At 46.6% G+C, this 21415-nt stretch overlaps 2 protein-coding genes across 2 annotated transcripts; one reads left to right on the top strand and one right to left on the bottom strand.

The window, feature by feature from the left end:
* Positions 1-617: 617 nt before the first annotated feature.
* Positions 618-14071, bottom strand: polr2b (RNA polymerase II subunit B). The gene is made up of 25 exons (XM_084455932.1): positions 13934-14071; positions 12946-13018; positions 12693-12843; positions 12405-12517; positions 12028-12247; positions 10580-10738; positions 10270-10434; positions 9045-9241; positions 8810-8929; positions 8526-8712; positions 8218-8361; positions 6841-6980; positions 6566-6677; positions 6295-6449; positions 5988-6186; positions 5665-5833; positions 4824-4920; positions 4451-4545; positions 3859-4109; positions 3123-3212; positions 2546-2653; positions 2242-2355; positions 1623-1783; positions 1166-1361; positions 618-990 (listed from the first exon to the last, which is right to left on the bottom strand). The coding sequence occupies exons 1-25, from the start codon at positions 13950-13952 to the stop codon at positions 901-903; spliced, it is 3525 nt and encodes a 1174-aa protein (XP_084312058.1). The 5' UTR covers positions 13953-14071; the 3' UTR covers positions 618-900.
* Positions 14072-14344: 273 nt separating this feature from the next.
* Positions 14345-21264, top strand: noa1 (nitric oxide associated 1). Its single transcript, XM_084455831.1, has 7 exons — positions 14345-15668; positions 15821-15985; positions 16338-16552; positions 18067-18198; positions 18341-18457; positions 18969-19086; positions 19379-21264. The coding sequence occupies exons 1-7, from the start codon at positions 14402-14404 to the stop codon at positions 19609-19611; spliced, it is 2247 nt and encodes a 748-aa protein (XP_084311957.1). The 5' UTR covers positions 14345-14401; the 3' UTR covers positions 19612-21264.
* The last annotated feature ends 151 nt before the right edge of the window (positions 21265-21415 follow it).

The raw sequence follows: 21415 nt of genomic DNA, 5'->3' as shown, positions 1-21415 counted from the left end.
CCCTTATATTGGGTTTGACAAGCTCCACAGATATGCCTTTACAAAAGCTGTTGTGGTGAGAGATTGAGATTGACATGCAGGGAAACAAAACACATATAATCCCAATGCTCGTGTACCATGGGTTTAGTAACCAAACAAGAGTGTTGCATATCAGAGGTACTGTAAGACATGTATTGAGCAACACAGTGGATAGAAAATAGGAGGATTTGTGTTGGAATGTAGTAAGATACACTATCGGTGCTATTGCTCAACTCCTGTGACTGAGTAGAGGGTCATTATATATGGCTTCCGTTCAATAGACCATCAGGCTTTACTTTGACCAAATATTGTTTTTCATTCATAAGCTGTATGTTATTGTTGTATTCACTTTGGAAGAGAGGATTACTAATACTATTGATGTTACTATGATGTGACTTGTGTCACTCATGAATAAAATGTGTGGTGTTGGTATGATAATACTGAATGGCTGAATGCTTGCTTGAAAACAGAAATTGATAATGCCTTATATCTCTGGCCTTGGTTTTTCACATCTGCACAGAGGTAACTAGCCTCAAATCAGGTCAACTCATAATGAAAAGAATACTACTTGACACCCTGTTAAAAAAAAAAGGGTTCATTTATTTTTTCTAGTTTTACAAAAACTGTGAAAGATGATCGATTCTATTACAATGATACAAGACAAAAAAGAAAAAGAAACCAACAGTTGTCAAAATAAGCAAAACTGTAGTTTCATTTTAGATCAGTCTCATGCACTCACTCCCTCTATTCTCACCTTCCGTCTCTGTGCAGAGATGAGCTAATGTCTTTGACATTCCCAAAACACAATAGGGTTGCTGTTGACCGTGTGGGTGGCAGGGTGGCAGGGTGGGTGGCAGGGTGGCTGGGGGTTCAGCACCGTTCCTAACTGGTCATCATCCGAGGGGCGATACTCATGGACATGAGCTCCTGGAAGAGCAGTTTGCAGGCATAGGGCAGCCGCACCAGAGAGATCTGGAAAACAATGAGCGAGGAGAGGGTTTAACAGACACACACACACACGCGCACACACGCGCACACACACATACACACAGCACACACCCACGTTATGTTCATCACAGAGAGAAGAACCCACATGAAGACCTGATATCTGGACCCGTAGATGATGGACAGAGCTGATGCCGTGTACCTGCGTTTTGTTGCGGCAGCCCCTGCACTCATACGTGTGTGTGCGGGTGTTGGCGATGGCCATGAGCCCACAGAGGTTGCAGACGTGGACCTGGTAGGGGTCGGACGCCTCGAAGAGCCTCTCACGCAGGAACTGAGCGGCACCGTGGGCGATCTGACAATCACGCTCCATCTCTCCGAACCGAAGGCCGCCATCGCTGAGGACCAGAGGGAAATCAAGGAGCAGCGCTTAGGTGTGCTTGAAGACCCGCAATGATACCTTAGAAAGTCACCTATCCCCGAATGCACATACATACACTCACCTCATTAAGGGTGACAAAACACCACACAAGCACATTCCAAATTACCACTAACCTCTGAAAGCTCTCAAACCTGATCAAATCCCGTTGCAAAAACACCCAGCTGTCACTCTGGTTCAAACCCAGTGTACTGACAGTACAGTCTCCGTTGTCTCTCACCGTGATCTGCCCTCCATGGGCTGTCTGTTGAGGATCTGGACCGGCCCACGGGCCCTGGAGTGGATCTTGTCGTCCACCATGTGCTTCAGACGCTGGTAGTATGTGGGTCCGATGAAGATCTGTGAGGTGAGCTTGCGGCCAGTGAAACCATTGTACAGCACCTGAAGACGAGGGACTCGCTATTTACATCTGAGGACAACTGGTTCAGCTTGGCTTTAAATAATAATTGATTGAATGATTGGATTTTTCATGTGTATTTTCTGTGCAGACTTATCATGAAGCTTTTTAAACATGCCAGATCATTTGAATGCATTCGCTGTTCTACTGGGATGTGCAGTCGGCTCACTTTAGACATGTAGGTATTCTAAGTCGCTTTGGATAAAAGCATCTGCTTAATGACTAAGATGTGAAATGAGCAGGACTTCCTGTCTGGGAGCTGACGGTGAGCGGACTGGCAGGTCGACGTACTGGTAAATGGACTGCGCTTTTATCCAAAGCGCTTTACAATCAAGGCCTCTCATTCACCCATTCACACACCGATGGCGGCAGCTGCCATGCAAGGTGCTAGCCTGCTCATTGGGAGCGATTTGGGGTTCAGCCCGAACTAAAAGGTTCTGACCTCGTTTCCTCGCAGGTGATATCCGTACTCCGACAGCAGGCTGGAGACCTTCTGCACGTTCACCGCATCGTTGAACGGCGTGGCGTCACCGATCTCGCCTTTGTTTGCAGAAACCTGGAGGGACAGAGAGCGGTTTTCAGTTTCAGAGACGGACGCTCCACCGACAGCCATTTACAACGGTTTTTATTTTTTTATATTACTGAAAGAACTCCACCTGAGTAATCAAAATTCAAATCTGCTGACTGAAAGGTTCTAGTTGGAACAAAAAACAAGTGTGAGAGAGGGATAGACAGGATGACGGTACCTTGCCCTGCAGACACTCGATTAAATGTCCGACTGTCATACGAGAAGGGATAGCGTGGGGGTTGATGATGATGTCTGGGGTGATACCCTCACATGTGAAGGGCATGTCCTGGGGAGAGACGGGACAATACACTCACTCACATAAAAGGCTTTGTGATGGTTCACTCTAAAAGTGCTTTCTGAGGCATATTGTATTTCTGGAACCCGATATGTGTAATACAGCAACTTCTATTTACTTCCATCTCATGAGCGACATACTGCATGCATATTCCTTCTGGGTTGTTATTGACATTGGACTTCCTTTGGTTTTACTTGTGCTTAGGTCTAGAGTAAACATGATTTGTCCCTGGGCCGATGACTCGACCCCATGTTAAATATCTCCTGGCTCAGATGCTGTAGTCGACTTGATTTGAGATTCTTCTCATGCTCAGACAGAGACTGTACAGACTTGAGTGCATATTGACTGAAATCAGGGTCTTTCCTTGCTCACACAGGGACTGTATGGACAGAGGGTGAAAAGGATTCTGCCGTGGTGAGAAACATCCAGTAGGACTTATTTGAGTGGGTTGATGCTCTACCTCCTGTCTGTACTGGATGCCACAGGTACCCTTCTGTCCGTGTCGACTGGCAAACTTGTCTCCGATCTGAGGGATACGGACCGAGCGAACCTGCGGAAAACAGATCACACCAGGTTACACTACAGGGTACAGAGATGCCTTATGGCTCCAGGGTTGGAGAACAGAAATATGCTGTCAGAGTAGGGCTGTCAGAGTAGGGCTGTCAGAGTAGGTCATCCATCTGTCAATCTGTCAACGACTGACGATGAGTGAACACTTGGCATGTCTCTTCACCCGGAGGCTGACTGAGCAGCTTCTGAGGAGAGAATGCCGCCTGAAAGGTTCGTGTCATGGCGTATCCCAACCTGTCCATGCTGTGTGTGTTATACCTGCCGGAACTTTCCCTGGCAACTGGGGAAAAGAACCTGTCAGCAAGGCTTGTTTGTTACCCCTTAAATACCTTTAGGTCATTTGCTGGGTGGTTATCAAAATAAAAACAGGAAAGGATGTGTGTGTGTGTGTGTGTGTGTGTGTGTGTGTGTGTGTGTGTGTGTGTGTGTGTGTGTGTGTGTGTGTGTGTGTGTGGGAGGGAAGGGGGTGGGGGATTGGCTGGATTTTGGGTGAAGTCCAATGATGTTTGTCTCTTTTATTTCATCGCTATTAAGTGAAGACGGTCGGAATGAGACAAAAACACAACACAAACTATTCCCTTCTACCAAACAGAATCCTAGACCAGGCTTGTCGGAGCACCACGTACCCTGATCTTGCAGAACTTGTATCCCTCCTGATTGAGCGTGACCATGACCTGGTCCACGATGCCCGTCTCGCTGGTTCTCAGGAAGGTGCTGCAGTCCCTCTTGGTGTAGCGCCGGTTGGTGCTGTCCAGCTCGTCGTCGTTCTCCGGCAGCGTCACCGTCTTGCCGATGATGACGTCCTCGCCGGAGACGCGCACGCCGGGGGCGATCAGCCCGTCGTCGTCCAGCTTGTCGTAGATGGCGTGCCTCATACCTGAAACGGGAGGGGGAGGGGGTGGTACTCCGGCACCACAGAGCCACAGGCAGGTCCCTCATTCACCATTACCTGGATCTGAATGACAACTGCATGGGATTCAAAGTTGAAGCACAGACCGGATTTGATCCTTAGCGATTGCTACGTAAACAAAAGGCGTGAAAGTGAGTTTGGGACGGAGTAGCGGTCTGCTGAGAGAGGGAGAGTAGGCTCAGCGCTGGAGAGGGAGAGTAGGCTCAGCGCTGGAGAGGGAGAGTAGGCTCAGCGCTGGAGAGGGAGAGTAGGCTCAGCGCTGGAGGGTTTACTGACCCCTCTTTATCTCTGGAGATGCTAGGACCTACCCTGGCAGGTTTCACGGGTGGGCTTCTCGAAGATCTCCTCCTGATCAAAGCCTTTCTTCGACTCCTGCTCTTTGTAGGACCGGTAGAACACAGATCTGGAAGATAAGACAGACTTAAATACCACCATGATCTACACAAGGCAATTTGGGAGTCTTCACAGGGATAAAAAATCGCCTTACACATGCACACACGCACACGCGCACGCACGCACACACACACGCACACACACACGCACACACGCACACACGCACGCACGCACGCACACACACACACACACACACACACACGCACGCACGCACGTACACACACACACACACACACGCACACGCGCACACACACACACACACACACACACACACACACACACACACACCTGAAGAATCCACGGTCCACAGCAGATCTGTTCATGATGACAGAATCTTCCTGGTTGTATCCAGTGTATGACGCGATGGCCACGATAGAGTTGATGCCTAAAGTGGGTCGGAAGAGGACATATTAGTGAACCAGAACTGAAATGGCAGAAATGCTATCCTCACAACAGATTGCCTAATATTGCCCTTAGTGCATGGATAAAGAACATGTTTCCCCTAGAATTTTTTTCAGGCCTGGTGGTACGCACCCGGGGGGTCGGGCGGGGGGGGGGGGGGGGGCGGGGGGGGGGGGTCAAGTGGGCGGTCTGGGTGTCCTCCCCCAGGAACTTTTCAGCACTTCATTTCCTGCATTCTACTGAATTTCAATGCCTCAATTTGTGCTGGATTAGCTTGTCTGCTGCTATCTTAGCTAGCCATCTAGTTAGCCACCTTGAATGCCAATACCGTTTATAACTCTGTCCACATAGTTACTAGTACATCAGAAGACAGACTCAAAACTGGGGTTACTGGCTACATTAAGCTACTTAGCCACAGAGTTTTCCAGTATGTCCCACCAGTCTCATAATGAACCAAAACCATTTTTAGTTCATCACTCCCGGTCAGAAAATGTTTGCTATGTTAAACTCCATTGACTAAAATGTTAGCAATCTAAAAGCTATTTTGGTATTAAAAGAATTGGGGCGGGGGGGGGGGGGGGGCTCGTTGGCGTTTTTAAGGGAATTATCTGGGAAACACAGTCTTACAGTACATTTCATTGTACTCGGATCTTGTACATATGAGAAATCAACGTGAGCTTGGAGCGATCCATCACAGAGTGACCCATCTATCAGTACACGGTCTGACCTGCGGGCAGCTCTCGGAAGCGGAGGTACTCCATGGAGCGGGTGGTCACCAGGGGCTTCTGGGGGTAGTAGAGCACGTGGGCCAGGGTGTCCATCCGCACGTGGAAGTTGGTGATGTACACCCCCATAGCTTGTTTACCCATAGCAGACTGGTACGTGTTTCTGGGAGACTACACAGTGGCGTGGACAGAAAGGTTCATTTCCCATTCGCTCTAGATTTCAATCACACCATGATTTAAGACTTCTATTAACAATGATGGCTGTGGGGAGGGGCGTCGGCTAACCCCCTCTGTAGACTGGCTTCTATATTCCAACATGTCCTACCTGGTTGTGATCAGGGAAGGGTATGATGGAGGCGCAGACCCCGAGGATCATGGAGGGGTGAATCTCACAGTGGGTGTATGTGGAGCAGTAGGCCACGCCCTTCTCCTGGAGGTCGTCAGGGGTCATGGCCAGCATCACGGTCTCCTCCTCCAGGGTGTCGATGTACTCCACCACCCCGCTGGCCACCAGGTCCTGCCAGCTGTGGAGGGGACGACGAGGACAATCCTGCCGTCAACCTCCACCTCGTTCAATACAACGCACCGCTGGTCTCTGAGAGGGACCGTCTCCGGTCCGAGACGCAACGCACCTGTAGTTGTTGTACTCGCGCTCCTTCAGCTGGTCGATGTGTCTCCTCTTCAGCAGAAGCTTCTGTTTCTCCACGATCAGCAGCGGCCGACAGATCCGGCCTGCGTCTGTGTAGATCCTGATCTCCCGTTCCCGGATGTCCCTGATCATGGACACCTGGGAGACATCGCTCGGTCAGCAGGGCTGCCGTGTCGTCGTACCCGACTGGACTTTTTAAAGCCGGGAATCTGCCCTGCCGCACAATGACGCTATTTTCAATGTTCTTCTTTTACCTCAGACACAATGATGTCCATCTGCCTCCTCAGCTTCCTCAGCGTGTTCATCAGCTGTTCAGGGTCCTTGTGGATGCCGACCCAGCAACCGTTCACAAAAATCTTTGTGGCACTGTTTGGGGCAAGGAAAACCATGAAAACAATCACATGAAAAAATACCTACCTACCTTCCTACCCATAAGGCCATGAACTACAGAATATATTTACAGACAAGGGTCTTTCGGTATAGAATGATACAGTGCTGCCACCTGGTGGACAAGGCGAGTAATACTCACTCCGCAATGGCAGCTGGTGAAATCTCCTCCAGATTCTCCATGCTCCACTCCTCTAAGAACTCCAGGATGGGTGAAGGCTGGGAGCCCACGGAGATGTAGGCCATGAGGGCCAGGTTCTTCACCAGACCCACCGCGTGACCCTGGGAGGAGAGGACACACACGGGACCTGTGACCTGGAGAAGAGCGCTATACAACCAACCTCACTTCCAATGATATAGTATCTCTCTACCATCTATACAATAACCACCGATCAAATGACAGATCACAACCGCATCTACGTGGCCGAGCCGCCAGAGGGCGCTGCGGGGACGTGTTAGGGCAGGGCGCACGGCGGGGACGTGTTAGGGCAGGGCGCGCGGGGACGTGTTAGGGCAGGGCGCACGGGGACGTGTTAGGGCAGGGCGCACGGGGACGTGTTAGGGCAGGGCGCGTGGGGACGTGTTAGGGCAGGGCGCGCGGGGACGTGTTAGGGCGGGGCGCACGGGGACGTGTTAGGGCGGGGCGCACGGGGACGTGTTAGGGCAGGGCGCACGGGGACGTGTTAGGGCGGGGCGCACGGGGACGTGTTAGGGCGGGGCGCACGGGGACGTGTTAGGGCAGGGCGCACGGGGACGTGTTAGGGCAGGGCGCACGGGGACGTGTTAGGGCAGGGCGCGCGGGGACGTGTTAGGGCAGGGCGCACGGGGACGTGTTAGGGCAGGGCGCACGGGGACGTGTTAGGGCAGGGCGCGCGGGGACGTGTTAGGGCAGGGCGCACGGGGACGTGTTAGGGCAGGGCGCACGGGGACGTGTTAGGGCAGGACGCTGCGGGGACGTGTTAGGGCAGGGCGCGCGGGGACGTGTTAGGGCGGGGCGCACGGGGACGTGTTAGGGCGGGGCGCACGACGGGAAAGAGAGATATAGATCGCTACATAAAATTGGGATGGGCGCGTTCGTTTCGGTTTATGGTGTACGTACGCCAAAGGTGATGATTTGGAAGGTGGATTTTAACTGATTCGGTCGATTTATCTGCCTCTGGGGTTATGAGTAACGCTTTCTATACATAGTGCAGCTGTATAGGTCACGGATTTCATTACTGATGAATGGATGGACAGATAGAACGTGCAGAATAACCATACTGGGCATATAATGGTAGATAGATTGATTAATAGACAGAGGCACTTAGCATAAATCTTAAAGCTAAATCTCATCTACAGTCAGGTGAATAGGGAAGGTGGAAGCTAAGCTAGCTAGCTATAGAGCTTGAACATAGGGCTATGTTCCATTGTTAGCAATGCTACAGAGCATTATAACACAGGCACCTGTACTAGTTAGGCCTAATTCATCAGTGGCCCATCGACCATGAACACGGGTGACGGGTGGTAGTTTGTACTATACCTCGGGGGTCTCAGCCGGACACACCATTCCCCACAGGGTGTTGTGGAGCTGCCTGGGCTTGGCCAGCTTGCCGTCGCGACCGATTGGGGAGTTGACACGGCGGAGATGGGACAGGGTGGAGGCGAAGGTCAAGCGGTTCAACACCTGTGGATGGACAACAAAACATGAAGCACTTTGGAACGGCAACATTTGCCTCAGTGCGCTAACTAGGAGCGTCGATAACACACTGGGGACAGGATTGAATTTAGAATGAAGATAACCAATTTCAGTGAAAGCATTTAGACTGTGGTTCTCCCACGTCTCCTCACCTGAGACACCCCGGCCCTGGCCTGGTGGGCCTTCTTCACATCCCCCCAGTTCCCTGTGGCCAGTGAGTACTTCAGGCCATCGGAAATGATGCGCGTCTTGATGGCCAAGTCCAGGTTGAAGTCCTTCCCTCTGTCGATGAACTTCTGGGCGTAGATTCTGATCTCCTTCAGCAGGTTCTTGAACATTCTGTCGATTTTTTGCAGATCTTGATTAGTTCCCGCATCCTGAACCTACAGTAATTTGTTCGTATGACACCTATTGACTGACTGAGTTGTATTTTTACCCTCTGAACAGGAAAGCCAGCAGCGGCCCGGCCAAGTCCAATCTCTTGTTACCGTAGTGATCTCTGTCATCCAGCTCTCTTCTGCCCAAAGCTGCCAACAGGAGCCTGTGGACCATGTACCTGCAGACAGACACACACTCATACATCACTAGAAATCCAACCACTGTCTCTATTAAACTCAGCTCAAACTGTTAAAACATGGAGACAAAAACAAGACAGCATCCATGCAACTTACCCTAAGAAGTAGGCTTTTTTGGTCTCGCAGAAGTCGCTGACCCCCACATGAGGCAGCACCTCCTTCTGCAGCACCTCCTTGGCGTACTTGATCCTCCTCTCCTTGGTGACGCCGGGCTTTGCACCTCTGGAGCCGATAAAGTTGAGAGCCACGTTCTGCTCCTGGATCACGAAGGCCTCGTCCAGAGAAGGCTTTACCTGTAGGCAGAGGGAGGAGCCATGAATGACAGGACTAGCAAAATTCTAGTGGGAGTGCTATTCAATACGACAAAGACTTCATTGTCAAGGTATGGCTTTTAAAGCAGTCTATGGCCGTGGTGACATTAAACTGTATCACCCTTTTGCAATTGAGATCAATGGGGAGTGGCCACAATGTCATACGAAACGGACCAACGTCTTTTTATTGTGTGAGCGGAGTGTTTTGTGGTTAGAGCTCCGGGCACCTCAAGTGGTAAAACGGTTAGATTTTTTTGTCCGGGGCACTTTAAGGTAGCCTGGCTTCATCATCCCGATCACGTGATCTCACATTCTGTTTCTCTCCGCAGATCAGTCTGGTCACACTCCAATTCCACTGAGTTCCACCCAGCAGATATTTGCAGTGCCAATCACAACCGTTTATCTAATATGGGGTGGATTGGATACAACGACTCTACCCTTTTAATACAAAGATACGATGACTAACCCACATTTGTTGGACTGATTGGTTATAGGTCTATCCAATAGCGTCCAGAGGCATTTTGGTCTGAGACCATTGATAACACCCCTTGGAAATCGAAAATAAACTGCTCCAGACCCTGCACATTTTTGCAAATTGGGTCTGGCAAAGCCAGGCCAACTTAAAGGTGCTATAAATAACATTTTATGTACTAGACAAATCATTTAAATAAAAAAAAAAGGCTCAGGAGCCAATAGTATTACAACTCCTGGTCGTTCCCGAGACAAATCCTACTGCATGGTACCAATGTCGTAATACCATCTGCTCACCAGCCTTGTGAGAGGTGGAACCCAAACCTCACACATCCCAGACAGAGAAAACACAACATTTTTTAAATGATGAGTTCATAATCTATAGCGAGCAATTTTTTATTCCTTTCTAAAAGCTCTGTGAATGTTTTTTTTTAATGATTTGTCTACATAAAATGTTATCTATATCACCTCTAATTATGGCAACAAAAAGACATGGCTGCCGGACATAGTGTCACCACAGCCTAAGGCTATTTCTTTACCATCTCCATCATCTCAGGGTCGTCAAAGTCATAGATGATGTGTTCCAAGATGTCTCTGTCAGACACGAAGCCCAGGGCACGGAACACGATGATGATAGGCACTTCCTGTCTGATGTAGGGCAAGGTGGAAACGATCCTCTGACCAATAGCACTCTTCTTCACCCCCTGGGAGACACAATGAAACAAGGAAACATACCAAGAAAAGGTGAATACGACAAAGCTGGAAAGTAGGGCTGGAGATAAGACGTGCCATGTCCAGGTAATGGTATGGGTAACAACGGACTATAAGGTGTGAGTGGTCATGTCTCACCTGTCCTCCCCTAGCCATCATGCTGACCCAGATGGAGCTGGTGGGGCGGGAGGAGTTCTCCAAGCAGGAGCGGCACTCCCCTGTGTAGGCATACTTGGAGTCCTTCTTGGCAAAGACGTAAACCGTGTTGGTGGCCATCTTCTCCTGGGCGATCAGAACCTGCAAGCCCCCAAAAAGGATAAACGGTAAATGGAGTGCACATATATAGCACTTTTATCCAAAGCGCTTTACAACAGCCTCTCGTTCACTCATTCATTCACCCAGCTGCCATGCAAGGTGCTAGCCTGCTCATTGGGAGCAACGCTGACGGGAGGAGCTGGAATCGAACCGGGAACCTTCTGATTCCCGGACGGCTACTCTACCTGCTGCGCTACTGCCGCCGCACAATGGATGGTTCTAGATGAGTAATAAGACCCCTAAAAGAGCCCGACAGGGCGTTCAGAACCCCAAAGCAAAGACCGGCTGGGCAAACATGATCTTGATTATTACTCGGCTACTTACCAATGACATTAATAGGCCTACACTTTTTTATTACGCTAGCGAAATGGTTCCGTGTGCATGGGCGTTTTCAGAGGTTCACATACAACAGACAAAACCGTGATTAACTGTTTAGAATGTTCAGCTACTTTCAGACAACTTTCAACTGATGCCCATAGACATATAGTGTGTTGACCTTAGCAGCGGACAATATTGCTCGGTTGCCACTGACGTCGGTCAATTATCTAGAAATAATTGACTGGTAGAATGTGCTATTGTCCAATCAGAATCGAGTATTCGAGAGAGCCTTGTAATTAATCCATCCATCCATCCATCTTCATCCGCTTATCTGGGGTCGGGTCATGGAGGCAGCAGCTCCAGCAGGGGGCCCCAGACATCCCTTTCCCTAGCAGCATCAACCAGCTCTGCCTGGGGAATCTTTAGCCGCTCACAGGCCAGTGTGGAGATGTAATCCCGCCACCTAGTCCTGGGTCTACCCCGCGGCCTCCTCCCAGCCGGACACGCCTGGAACACCTCCCTAGGGAGGCGTCCAGGAGGCATCCTCACTAGATGCCCGAACCACCTCAACTGGCTCCTTTCGACGCAAAGGAGCAGCGGCTCTACTCCGAGTCTCTCCCGGATGACTGAACTTCTCACCCGATCTCTCAGGGAGACCCCAGCCACCCTCCGGAGAAAACTCATTTCGGCCGCTTGTATCCGTGATCTCCTTGTAATTAATAAATAAATAAATATTATACTCCATCAGACCTGGGTCAAAAATCGTTTTCATTTCAATTACTTGTGCTGGACTGGACCTGTGCTGGACTGATCTTTCCTGACACAATAAAACCAATGGGCTGTTCCCAAAAATACAAACCGATTCAAGCTTACTGTAAAGTAATCGATCAAAAGATTCCAAAGAGTATTTTGACCTGGATGTAAATACACCATCCTCCCACAAACTCTGGTACCTTCTCGGAGCCGTTGATGATGAAGTAGCCCCCAGGGTCCAGCGGACACTCGTTGAGCTCACAGAGATCACGGTCGGTCAGACCGCTGAGCAGGCAGTAGGTGGAGCGGAGCATGATGGGGATCTTGCCGATGAACGTCTTCTGGTGCTGCGTCTGCAGCTGGTCCTCGCCCTCCTTGATGATGGTCTTGGTGATGTCCACATACAGGGGGGCGCAGTATCTAGACGGGGAGCGGGGCAGCAGAGTCACAAGTCAACGTTAGCATACTGGTCATATTGTTTGTATTTGCACCGTGGTCACCTGATAGGATTTCGAAATAATCGTTGAGAGATGAAGAAGTCGATAAGAGATGAAGGAGTGCAGATGGACTGCCTTACGTGAGGTTTCGGAGTCTGGCTTCATTGGGCATCATAGGCGAGGGCGCTCCATCCCTCTCCCAGTGAGTGGGTTTGGACAGGTAGATCTGCTCAAACTTTAGCAGGTAACGTGGCTGCGGAGAGGCACAGAATGGCTTGATCAGTAAAACTACGAATGTTTTTTTCCCTGTAGTGGGAAGACCCTACAGACCCTGCAGCATGCCAAAGAGGTCGTCTAATGGATAGATATCACAGCATCTATAGAAGCCAATGTAAAGAAGCAAATATGTGCTGAAGCGTTTCACTCACTGGTTCCTCCACCTCCCCCGAGGTGTGCTGCGCCTCGGCCTGCAGGTCGATGGGCGGGGCGTCCTCCACGATCCTCTGCACCGACATCTGGATGAACTCATCAAAGGAGTCCAGCTGCTGACGCACGAGGCCCTTCTCATCAAAATAGGAGCTGGGGGTGGGGGTGCATTACATACATGTCAGACGCGTGCGCTGGACATTCATTTGCAAACAAGCTGTAGCTGTAAATGTTTAGTGTAGAATTATTAAATACCTGATGACAATCCAACAAGCTTCCTGCCACAAATCTGGTGTGATTTCATCCTCATCCTCATCATATTGGATATCTAGAGAACATCACAAAAGCAACGTGTCTTACATTCCATGAATCAAACATGTTGTTGCTGATATTAAGATTAATTCACAGACAATAAACAGATCAATAAACAGGTTCAAATCTACATTTCACATTTAAGGAATATGGGTTGACAGGTATGGAGAATAACATCAGGTAACTCTAGCTAGCTAACTAACATCATCGTATTATATGAGTAACGTTAGGTTTCATACATTTAAGGAATATGGGTTGACAGGTATGGAGAATAACATCAGGTATTGTATAAATGTATGAGTAACGTTAGGTAGTAGCTAGTTAGGTACAGGCATGAGACTATATACTACTACACTACAGCAGGTAAACCAGGAAGATAGCCAATCAGCCACTGTGGAATAAAGTGATCCAGTGGTAGATACTCTTTCTTTTGAATCTTGAATAAAGTGATCCAGTGGTAGATACTCTTTCTTTTTCATCTTGAATAAAGTGATCCAGTGGTAGATACTCTTTCTTTTTCATCTTGAATAAAGTGATCCAGTGGTAGATACTCTTTCTTTTTCATCTTGAACTGTAGCTATCTAGATGTATGTAGTTATGTAGCTATCTAGATGTATGTAGTTATGTAGTTATGTAGTTATGTAGCTATCTAGATGTATGTAGTTATGTAGTTATCTAGATGTATGTAGTTATGTAGTTATCTAGATGTATGTAGTTATGTATCTATCTAGATGTATGTAGTTATGTATCGATCTAGATGTATGTAGTTATGTATCGATCTAGATGTATGTAGTTATGTAACTATCTATCTAAACAGCCACCTCTTGATGCGCTGGGGCGCCATTAGCAGCTCCTAGACTAACTAGCGGTTCAGGCTCAGCTAGGTCACTAAATACAACATTATTCATAAACGGGTCAGCTTCCAACTCACCCTCGTCTTGGTCATACATGCTCGCACCTTGGTCGTGTTCTTATTCCCCTAAGTATGGATCAGAGATGGTTAATAGTGTGCTCAACTATCTCTAACGTTGTCTAACTGCTCGCTAGCATGCTAATGTTAGCATGATGGACACAAAAAGCTCGGCTCATTCTTTGAACGTCATTTCCTGTACGTTTATGTTTTGGTTGTGCAATTTAATTCAAAATAAATAGTATACAGTGCTGCCGTTATAATACATTCCCAAATATTATACATATTTATATATTTATTAAAACTGCCAAATTAGATGCTCTATTTCAATAGTAAATGATTAATCAAATTATAAATACATGTACGTGAACACACTTTACAGCGTCATATCCGGTCAGGATATCAACCTCTATGAACACATCCATGAATTCGACACACATGTGCACCTATTGAAGGTTAATTATTTTATCTACCGCTTTATCCGTAAAGATGTATCGATTGTTACAATTCCCGCTACGGGTGCTTTCCTCCAAATGTCACCTGTCCTTTCCCAACTTATCTGTGAAGAGGAGAATCAAATGCAATCCAATCCTGCATGTCTCCGTGTTGGGAGATCAGATTGGTCATGAACTTTCTCACATAACTGATCACACACGGGCACATTGTCGACTCTACGGCACCGGGAGAACAGCATCAGGTGAAACTAAAGAGCAGTTAACAAGTAACAGAATCCAAAGTACTTACACCTCCATAGAGCCTGAGAAGGAGGAGGAATTTGTTTTCCTGGACAACACGGAACCAAAAGAAGATACCCAGGAGGACAACACGGAACCAAAAGAAGATACCCAGGAGGACAAACTCTGCCTGCAGATGCTTACTGCTCACATGACTCCTAAAGAAGAGATTATATCAGTGAGGTCAGGTGCTGATAAACAGCAGAGGTCCCTTGAGCAACAGCTGCGGACACTGCAATCTGGGACTAAAGAGGACGTGAAGTCAGACTCCCTCATTGAGTTCCATGATATTGGATTTCCCCTTGAGGAAAAAGGCAATAAGAAGAAACCAAAAGGGCAGCAGAAAATATACGGTTCCCCAGATGTGGAGGAACCCATCAGTGACACCAGCTGTTCAGGGTGTGGAGCTATCATGCATTGCACTGACCCAGATGTGGCAGGCTACTTACCAAGCGAGAAGTACAAACTCCTCCTGGAAGAGGACCAATTGAAAAAGGCTATTTGCCAACGTTGCTTCCTACTTACACATCACCAAAAGGCATTGACTGTGAAGATGTCAAAGGAGGAATATCGGAAAATTGTACATAGGGTAAAATCCCAGAAAGCATTGGTAATGTTGATCGTAGATCTCCTGGATATCCCAGACTCCATAGTGCCTGACCTGTTGGACCTTGTTGGGAAGAACAAACACATTGTGGTTCTGGGAAATAAAATTGACTTGCTTCCTCGAGACTCAGACAACTACTTAACACGGATTAAGCGGCAGCTTTCCCAGTATTGCACAGATGCTGGGATTGGAGACAACACAAAAGACATCCACCTCATCAGTGCCAAAACGGGATACGGAATAGAAAATCTAATTTCCAGCCTACAAAGGTCATGGAAGTACAAGGGAGATGTCTATCTGGTGGGAACTGCCAATGCAGGAAAGTCAACTCTGTTCAACACGTTACTGGAGTCGGACTACTGCAAATCCAAAGCATCCGATGTGATCCACAAAGCCACCATATCACCATGGCCTGGTAAGATGAACGTAGAGAGAGAGTACTACCCACCCAACCGGCTGTTGATGAAGCCTAAATGGCCAAGTTGTACCACAAGACATCCCTTATGTCCCACTGTTACATTAGAGTAGAATGTACCAAATGTCTTTGTTCTGCAATGCAATTCACAGGAACGACGCTGAACTTGTTGAAGTTCCCCATCATCAACCCAACTCCGTACCGCATGTTCAAGCGGTCAGAGAGACTCAAGCTCACCTCGCAACAGACAGAGAAGGACTTTTCTCCACAGGAGCTGAAGAGACTGGAACAGTTCAGCAAACAGGGCTACCTAGTTGGTAAGAAGTTGGTATGATGGACATATACAGTAGGCCTATATAATACACAAGTGAGAACTACCACTACATCTTTGTGTTTAAAAAAAATCCATAATGATCCTTTAAATCACGCACTGATGTTTTTTGGCTAAAGCTAATGTTATTCAAGTCATATATTTCAAGCCAAGAAAAGTAGATGTATTGTTTATTAGGATCTCCATTAGTTGCTGCCAAGGTGACCGCTGATCTAACTGGGATCCACAAAAACATATCAAACACAGTTGTCAACTGGAATATGTACTGGAATTGCTTTATTTATGCACAGTTCTAGCACTGGCTTTCTTTAATGCCATGATTTGATGACCTGGTCTAGGTCACATCGGCAGAACCTTCCGGGCCCCAGCTGAGCATGACACAGGCTTGGTGGAGTTTGATGCTGACAGTTTGGCCTATGGTGAAGGTATGAGCGAAGAGGAGGAAAGTGTCCGAGTGCCTTCTAACCACTCAGCTGAGATGGAATTCACCCACAACGAACTCAAAGATGCCCACTGGCTCCATGACACCCCTGGCATCATGAAAGACCATGATGTGAGATGACATCTTTCTACTTCTTCTCAATCCCTGTAATGGCTATTACGTTAAACATAATTGTAATACTTACTATGTATTTATATACCACCTTTCCAGATGCTCGAAGCACTGTTAGAGAGAAGCGTTGGGGGTACCTCGTCTACAATCAGTGTGTAGCACCATCAGGGTGATGGTCGGCTTCCAGTGTGAACAGGGAGGGCCAGCTCTAGTCCTGACTAGAGTGCTACTAAATTAGGGCTTCAGTGGGCAAAATGTTGTGACCTAGTCTAGCGCATGCAGCCCTATTCAACCAGCCGTGTGGTATTCTTGTCTTGCCAGATATAATAATCCATGTTTAACCATTCAACTTTCTCACTAGAAAAGAAAAAGAAACAACAATCCCAACCAAACTAGATTGTTATAATTGTCACAAATAGAACTTGAAAAGTTGCTCAGAGAGCACAGACTTCCGCCTATGAATGCATTTGGTGGCTCTGTGCAAGCAGGACATATTTAGTATTGCTTAGGGGTGGGAAGACACCTCACAATTCGATTCCGCTACAGAGGGCACCGATGCAAATCCAAAATGATTATGGATTGTAAAAGGATTCTCGGTCCTGCCTAGTCACATGCAACCCAGGGAACAGCACTCTGCCCCCTCTCTTGTGCAGTTGACTGTGCCGAGTTGATTCACCAATTTTTTGTTTCACCATCATGCGACAACGAATTTAAGATTACAGTGCGGGACTTTTTTTTTTAATGTAAGCCTGGTCTAAAAAATGCACGCTGTCGCTGGGGAGGAGGTAATGAAAATGTACACCAAGGGCATTTGTATTACAAATAGTTTTGTCCCACTACACAGCAAGCAGTGCATACTGTAATACAGAAGGTGGGATGAGGCTGATATTGATCTGTAGCTTTGAGTTGAAGGTTTGGTTGAGCTGAGTTGGATTAAAATACTGCATCATGTGTACTGTGACCCTCGTTTCTCTTCAGCTAAAGTCTATTGTCATGTTTTTGTTTCCATAGGAACTTAGAATAGAGGAATAACATGAATGGTGTACCGTGAGCCTCGTGAGACCATCCTGAGTTCAAATGAACTTGCTAGATCAGCATGGCCTCACGGGGCTAGCGTACTGTAGGCCTAGCTGTTTACCTGCACTCTGTGGCCTAATTAATGACGCATTAAGTTTCCATTCTGACCTAGGAGTGTTATTTGTTATTGTACGGCAGATACAAGCAGTGACTTTGCATGCTCCGAGGCAGAATGGAGCACCTTTGTTTCTTGACAACTCCATTTTAAAGTAGCAGAATGCTGCAGTATATTTAAGTACATTTTAAGATGTATTCATTTCCTGTTAATAGTTTGTATTGCTTTTATATAAGGGATTTTTTTTACAAGAATGTCTCAACCCAAGGTAGAACATGCACGTATTAAGCTTTGTTTTTTTAATTAATTTCAGCATATAGAGTTCCTTCTCTTGTCATTCACGTCCCCACCCCTCTTTTGTTCTCTCACACACAAATATCAGGTCCTTACTCTGCTGACAGAGCAGGAAGTGAAGTTGCTGGTGCCCACACACGCCATCATACCAAGGACGTTTGTACTCAAGCCAGGAATGGTTCTCTTTCTGGGAGCCTTGGGTCGAATTGACTATCTTCAGGTGACTGCATCCTTTACTTGTCCAGTGTTCATGAGACAGTGCTAAACGTCCATTAAAACTGTTGGAAGTTTTCAATTTTTGCAGGTTTTATCACGGGTTGTTCTCATTCTGACCAACTGAAATGTATTGTGAACTTTCCCAGGGGGAGAAGTCTTGCTGGTTCTCGGTCATTGCCTCCAACAAGGTCCCAGTGCACATAACCAGCCTGGACAAGGCTGACAGCATCTACCAGAAGCATGCTGGTCACACCTTGCTTGGGGTAAGTAGATTGTAATGATGTAATTTAATATACACAGTTCTTTCACATTTTTAACCAAACCCCTATTTGTGCTGTTGGGAATTTCCTAGATTCAAGTAATTTGATGTTTCAGAATCAAAAAGGGCAAACAACAATGGTCTTTTGATGGGTTTTAATAAGCAATGTGTACACAAAGAACCTGACTCCTGCCTACATACCTGTAGTTCTACCAAAGCATCAAGGTCCCTTGTCCCCCTTTATAGACATAATATGAGATAAGTCCACCCAGGAGAAGAATGCCTCTGCCCTTTCACCACCAGCCCCAATACATACTGTACGAGACCATTAGCCATACTGGCATCTTTTGGAGTAACTTTTCTGGACAGTGTTTTCATCTGGGTCCAACTACGAGACTTTCTCCATGGCAGAAATTAATTGTAAGATTCAAACTATACCCCTCAGTGCTACACACAGCCAAGGCCCATCAGGGATACTAAGATGTGTTAAGTGTAGAGTTCTTCTGTGTGCACAGGTCCCAATGGGGGGAGAAGAGCGCATGAAGACGTTCCCCCCTCTAGTCTCTCAAGAGTTTGAGCTTACGGGCCAGGGCTATGACAAAGCCATTGCTGACATCAAGATGTCCTCTGCCGGTAACTAACTCCACACACCTCAAACTTGTTGTAAATTGTGTCATGGATATATTGTTACTTGTTCTGTAATCTAGTAGAAAATAATCTCGTATCTATTAGTTTAAAAAGTTGAGCTTTTGCATTTTTTCTTGCCAATTTTAATATGTCTAGTTAAAATAGTTGTCATATTCGATTAACAGTGAATTAATTTGTCTAAAACCATTTCTCCTGTTATGTACACACTTGCACACATGCAACAAGTTAAAAGTCAAAGTGCATTAAGGCTCAAGATGACTTCTTATTTTGATCCCAGGTTGGGTGGCAGTGACGGGAGTGGAGGGGAACACGCTTGTACTGCGGGTTCACGCCCCAGAGGGGTGTGGCCTGTCTCTGAGGAGCCCTCCTCTACTACCCCATATTGTTACTGTCAAGGGGGAACGCATCAGGAAGTCCCTTGCCTACAAGCCCAGGAGATCCCCTGCTCTGCTGGACACCAGCATCTCGTACAAAGGAGCAGAGAGGCTAAAGGGGAAGCAGAGAAAATGAAATGGATCTGTGTCTGTTTTTAGTTTAACATTTACTGGTTTTCACTCCTTGCTACAGTAGTCAATTGTTGCGATTTAAATGTGTAAAGCTGAATAAGTATCAATGCTGATTTATTGAAGAGTTAAATATTATTTTATATACCTTTTGTACACAAGATATAGTTTACATTTCTGTCAACATAACCAGTATACTCCCTGACAAACAGCTCATTAAAATCAGCCTCAAGTCTATTCATTGTAAGGATGTGTAAGATGTTCTGTAAGCCTACTATTTCAGAAGAACCTAAACTAGAGCAGATTGAAAGGACACATGGCTTTTTTTGGACTGTTAGCCCATTTTTATTTCAAAATGTACAGAGTAGGAAAAAGGTAGAAGACAGGACATTAACCTGTGAAACTGCACAAAATTGTTAAGAGGCACATTTCATAAATTCTTGGGGTCATATCTAATAACTCCCCACTTTGATGACGGTTAGTCCATTTTTTGAAGATGGCAATCTTTTAATAAAAAGAGTAGATAATTCTTCACTATTTTCAAAAAGCAAGATAAGAGAACGGTTACAAAAGCTGTGAAATAAACATGAAATAAAAGCCATACTGTTATAAGTAAACAAAGAAAATGTGTAGATAATTTACATGGGCATACAAAGTGTACATTTACAGTGATAAGGGACCTAGCGTTCTACTCTGTATAACTGCATTTTAAACATGGGTTCTACAGTCTAGTGCACCATTTTTTGCAGGATAGCTGTGGTCTAATTTATTTCAAAAAGTCAGGAAACGCTAAACATGAACAAATCTAACTTTGGCATCACACCCAGACAATATTGCACTGAATTTATTAACAAAGTACGTGTGTTGTTTCTGTATTATCAATTCTGCCGGGGCTAGCAACCAACTGGAAGGAAGAAGCATTTCTCTACAGTATGATGAGCTTACTGTAGGCTGAAGTTGTGTAGTGGTGTATTTAGGTTGTGTTCTTGGGATATTTTCAGTCTGCTTCACTCATAGCATTTCACTTTTCAATCAATCCTGCAGTTCGTACATAAACCGTACCTCAAACACACCAGAACACACTAGACCTATTGTATAGCCAATGGGATGGCCTTTGCAATTAGCCTAAACATACAATACATCTCAGGAATGATCAGAGGCACACGATTCAGTCTAATTCAATAAATGGAATCATAGAGTTCTTGCAGTCTAAACTAAATATGCTATCGTTTATATATGTATATGCCTACAGTGTTATGATACACATGTTCAACATCAAAACAAAAGAAACATTACAGGATGATTGTCAAAGGCACTGGAGTAAAGGGACACACGCCTGGCAGCACCGGCATGCCAAACATACAAAATAATCTTTGGACTTCATCAAATCAAACACAAAATGACATTTCTAATAATAATGCATTTTACCATCGAGGCTACTTTTTATTTCATCATAAGCAGTCTGTCTCCACCTGTGGCTTTCTTGTTTTGAATCTTGTTGCTCTCATGGTCTATGTTAACAGATGGGTGGGTTTAATATGGGTTAGTTTTACTTGTCCATTGGATAGACTGGTCATCCATGCACTGAACCAAATGATACAATGACTATCAGAAAAAAATCTGAAGTTCACAGAAAAAAAGAGTGGCCTACTGTCTCTGATGTGGAACACTTTGAACATGCACCCTCTATCCCCCCCTCCATGCACCCTCTATCCCCCCCTCCATGCACCCTCTATCCCCCCCTCCATGCACCCTCTATCCCCCCCTCCATGCACCCTCTATCCCCCCCTCCATGCACCCTCTATCCCCCC

The sequence above is a fragment of the Borostomias antarcticus genome, assembly GCF_949987555.1.
Source record: "Borostomias antarcticus genome assembly, chromosome: 22".
Classification (NCBI taxonomy): domain Eukaryota; kingdom Metazoa; phylum Chordata; class Actinopteri; order Stomiiformes; family Stomiidae; genus Borostomias; species Borostomias antarcticus.
The sequence above is the reverse complement of the archived record's forward strand: the minus strand, read 5'-3'. Positions and strand labels throughout refer to the sequence as shown.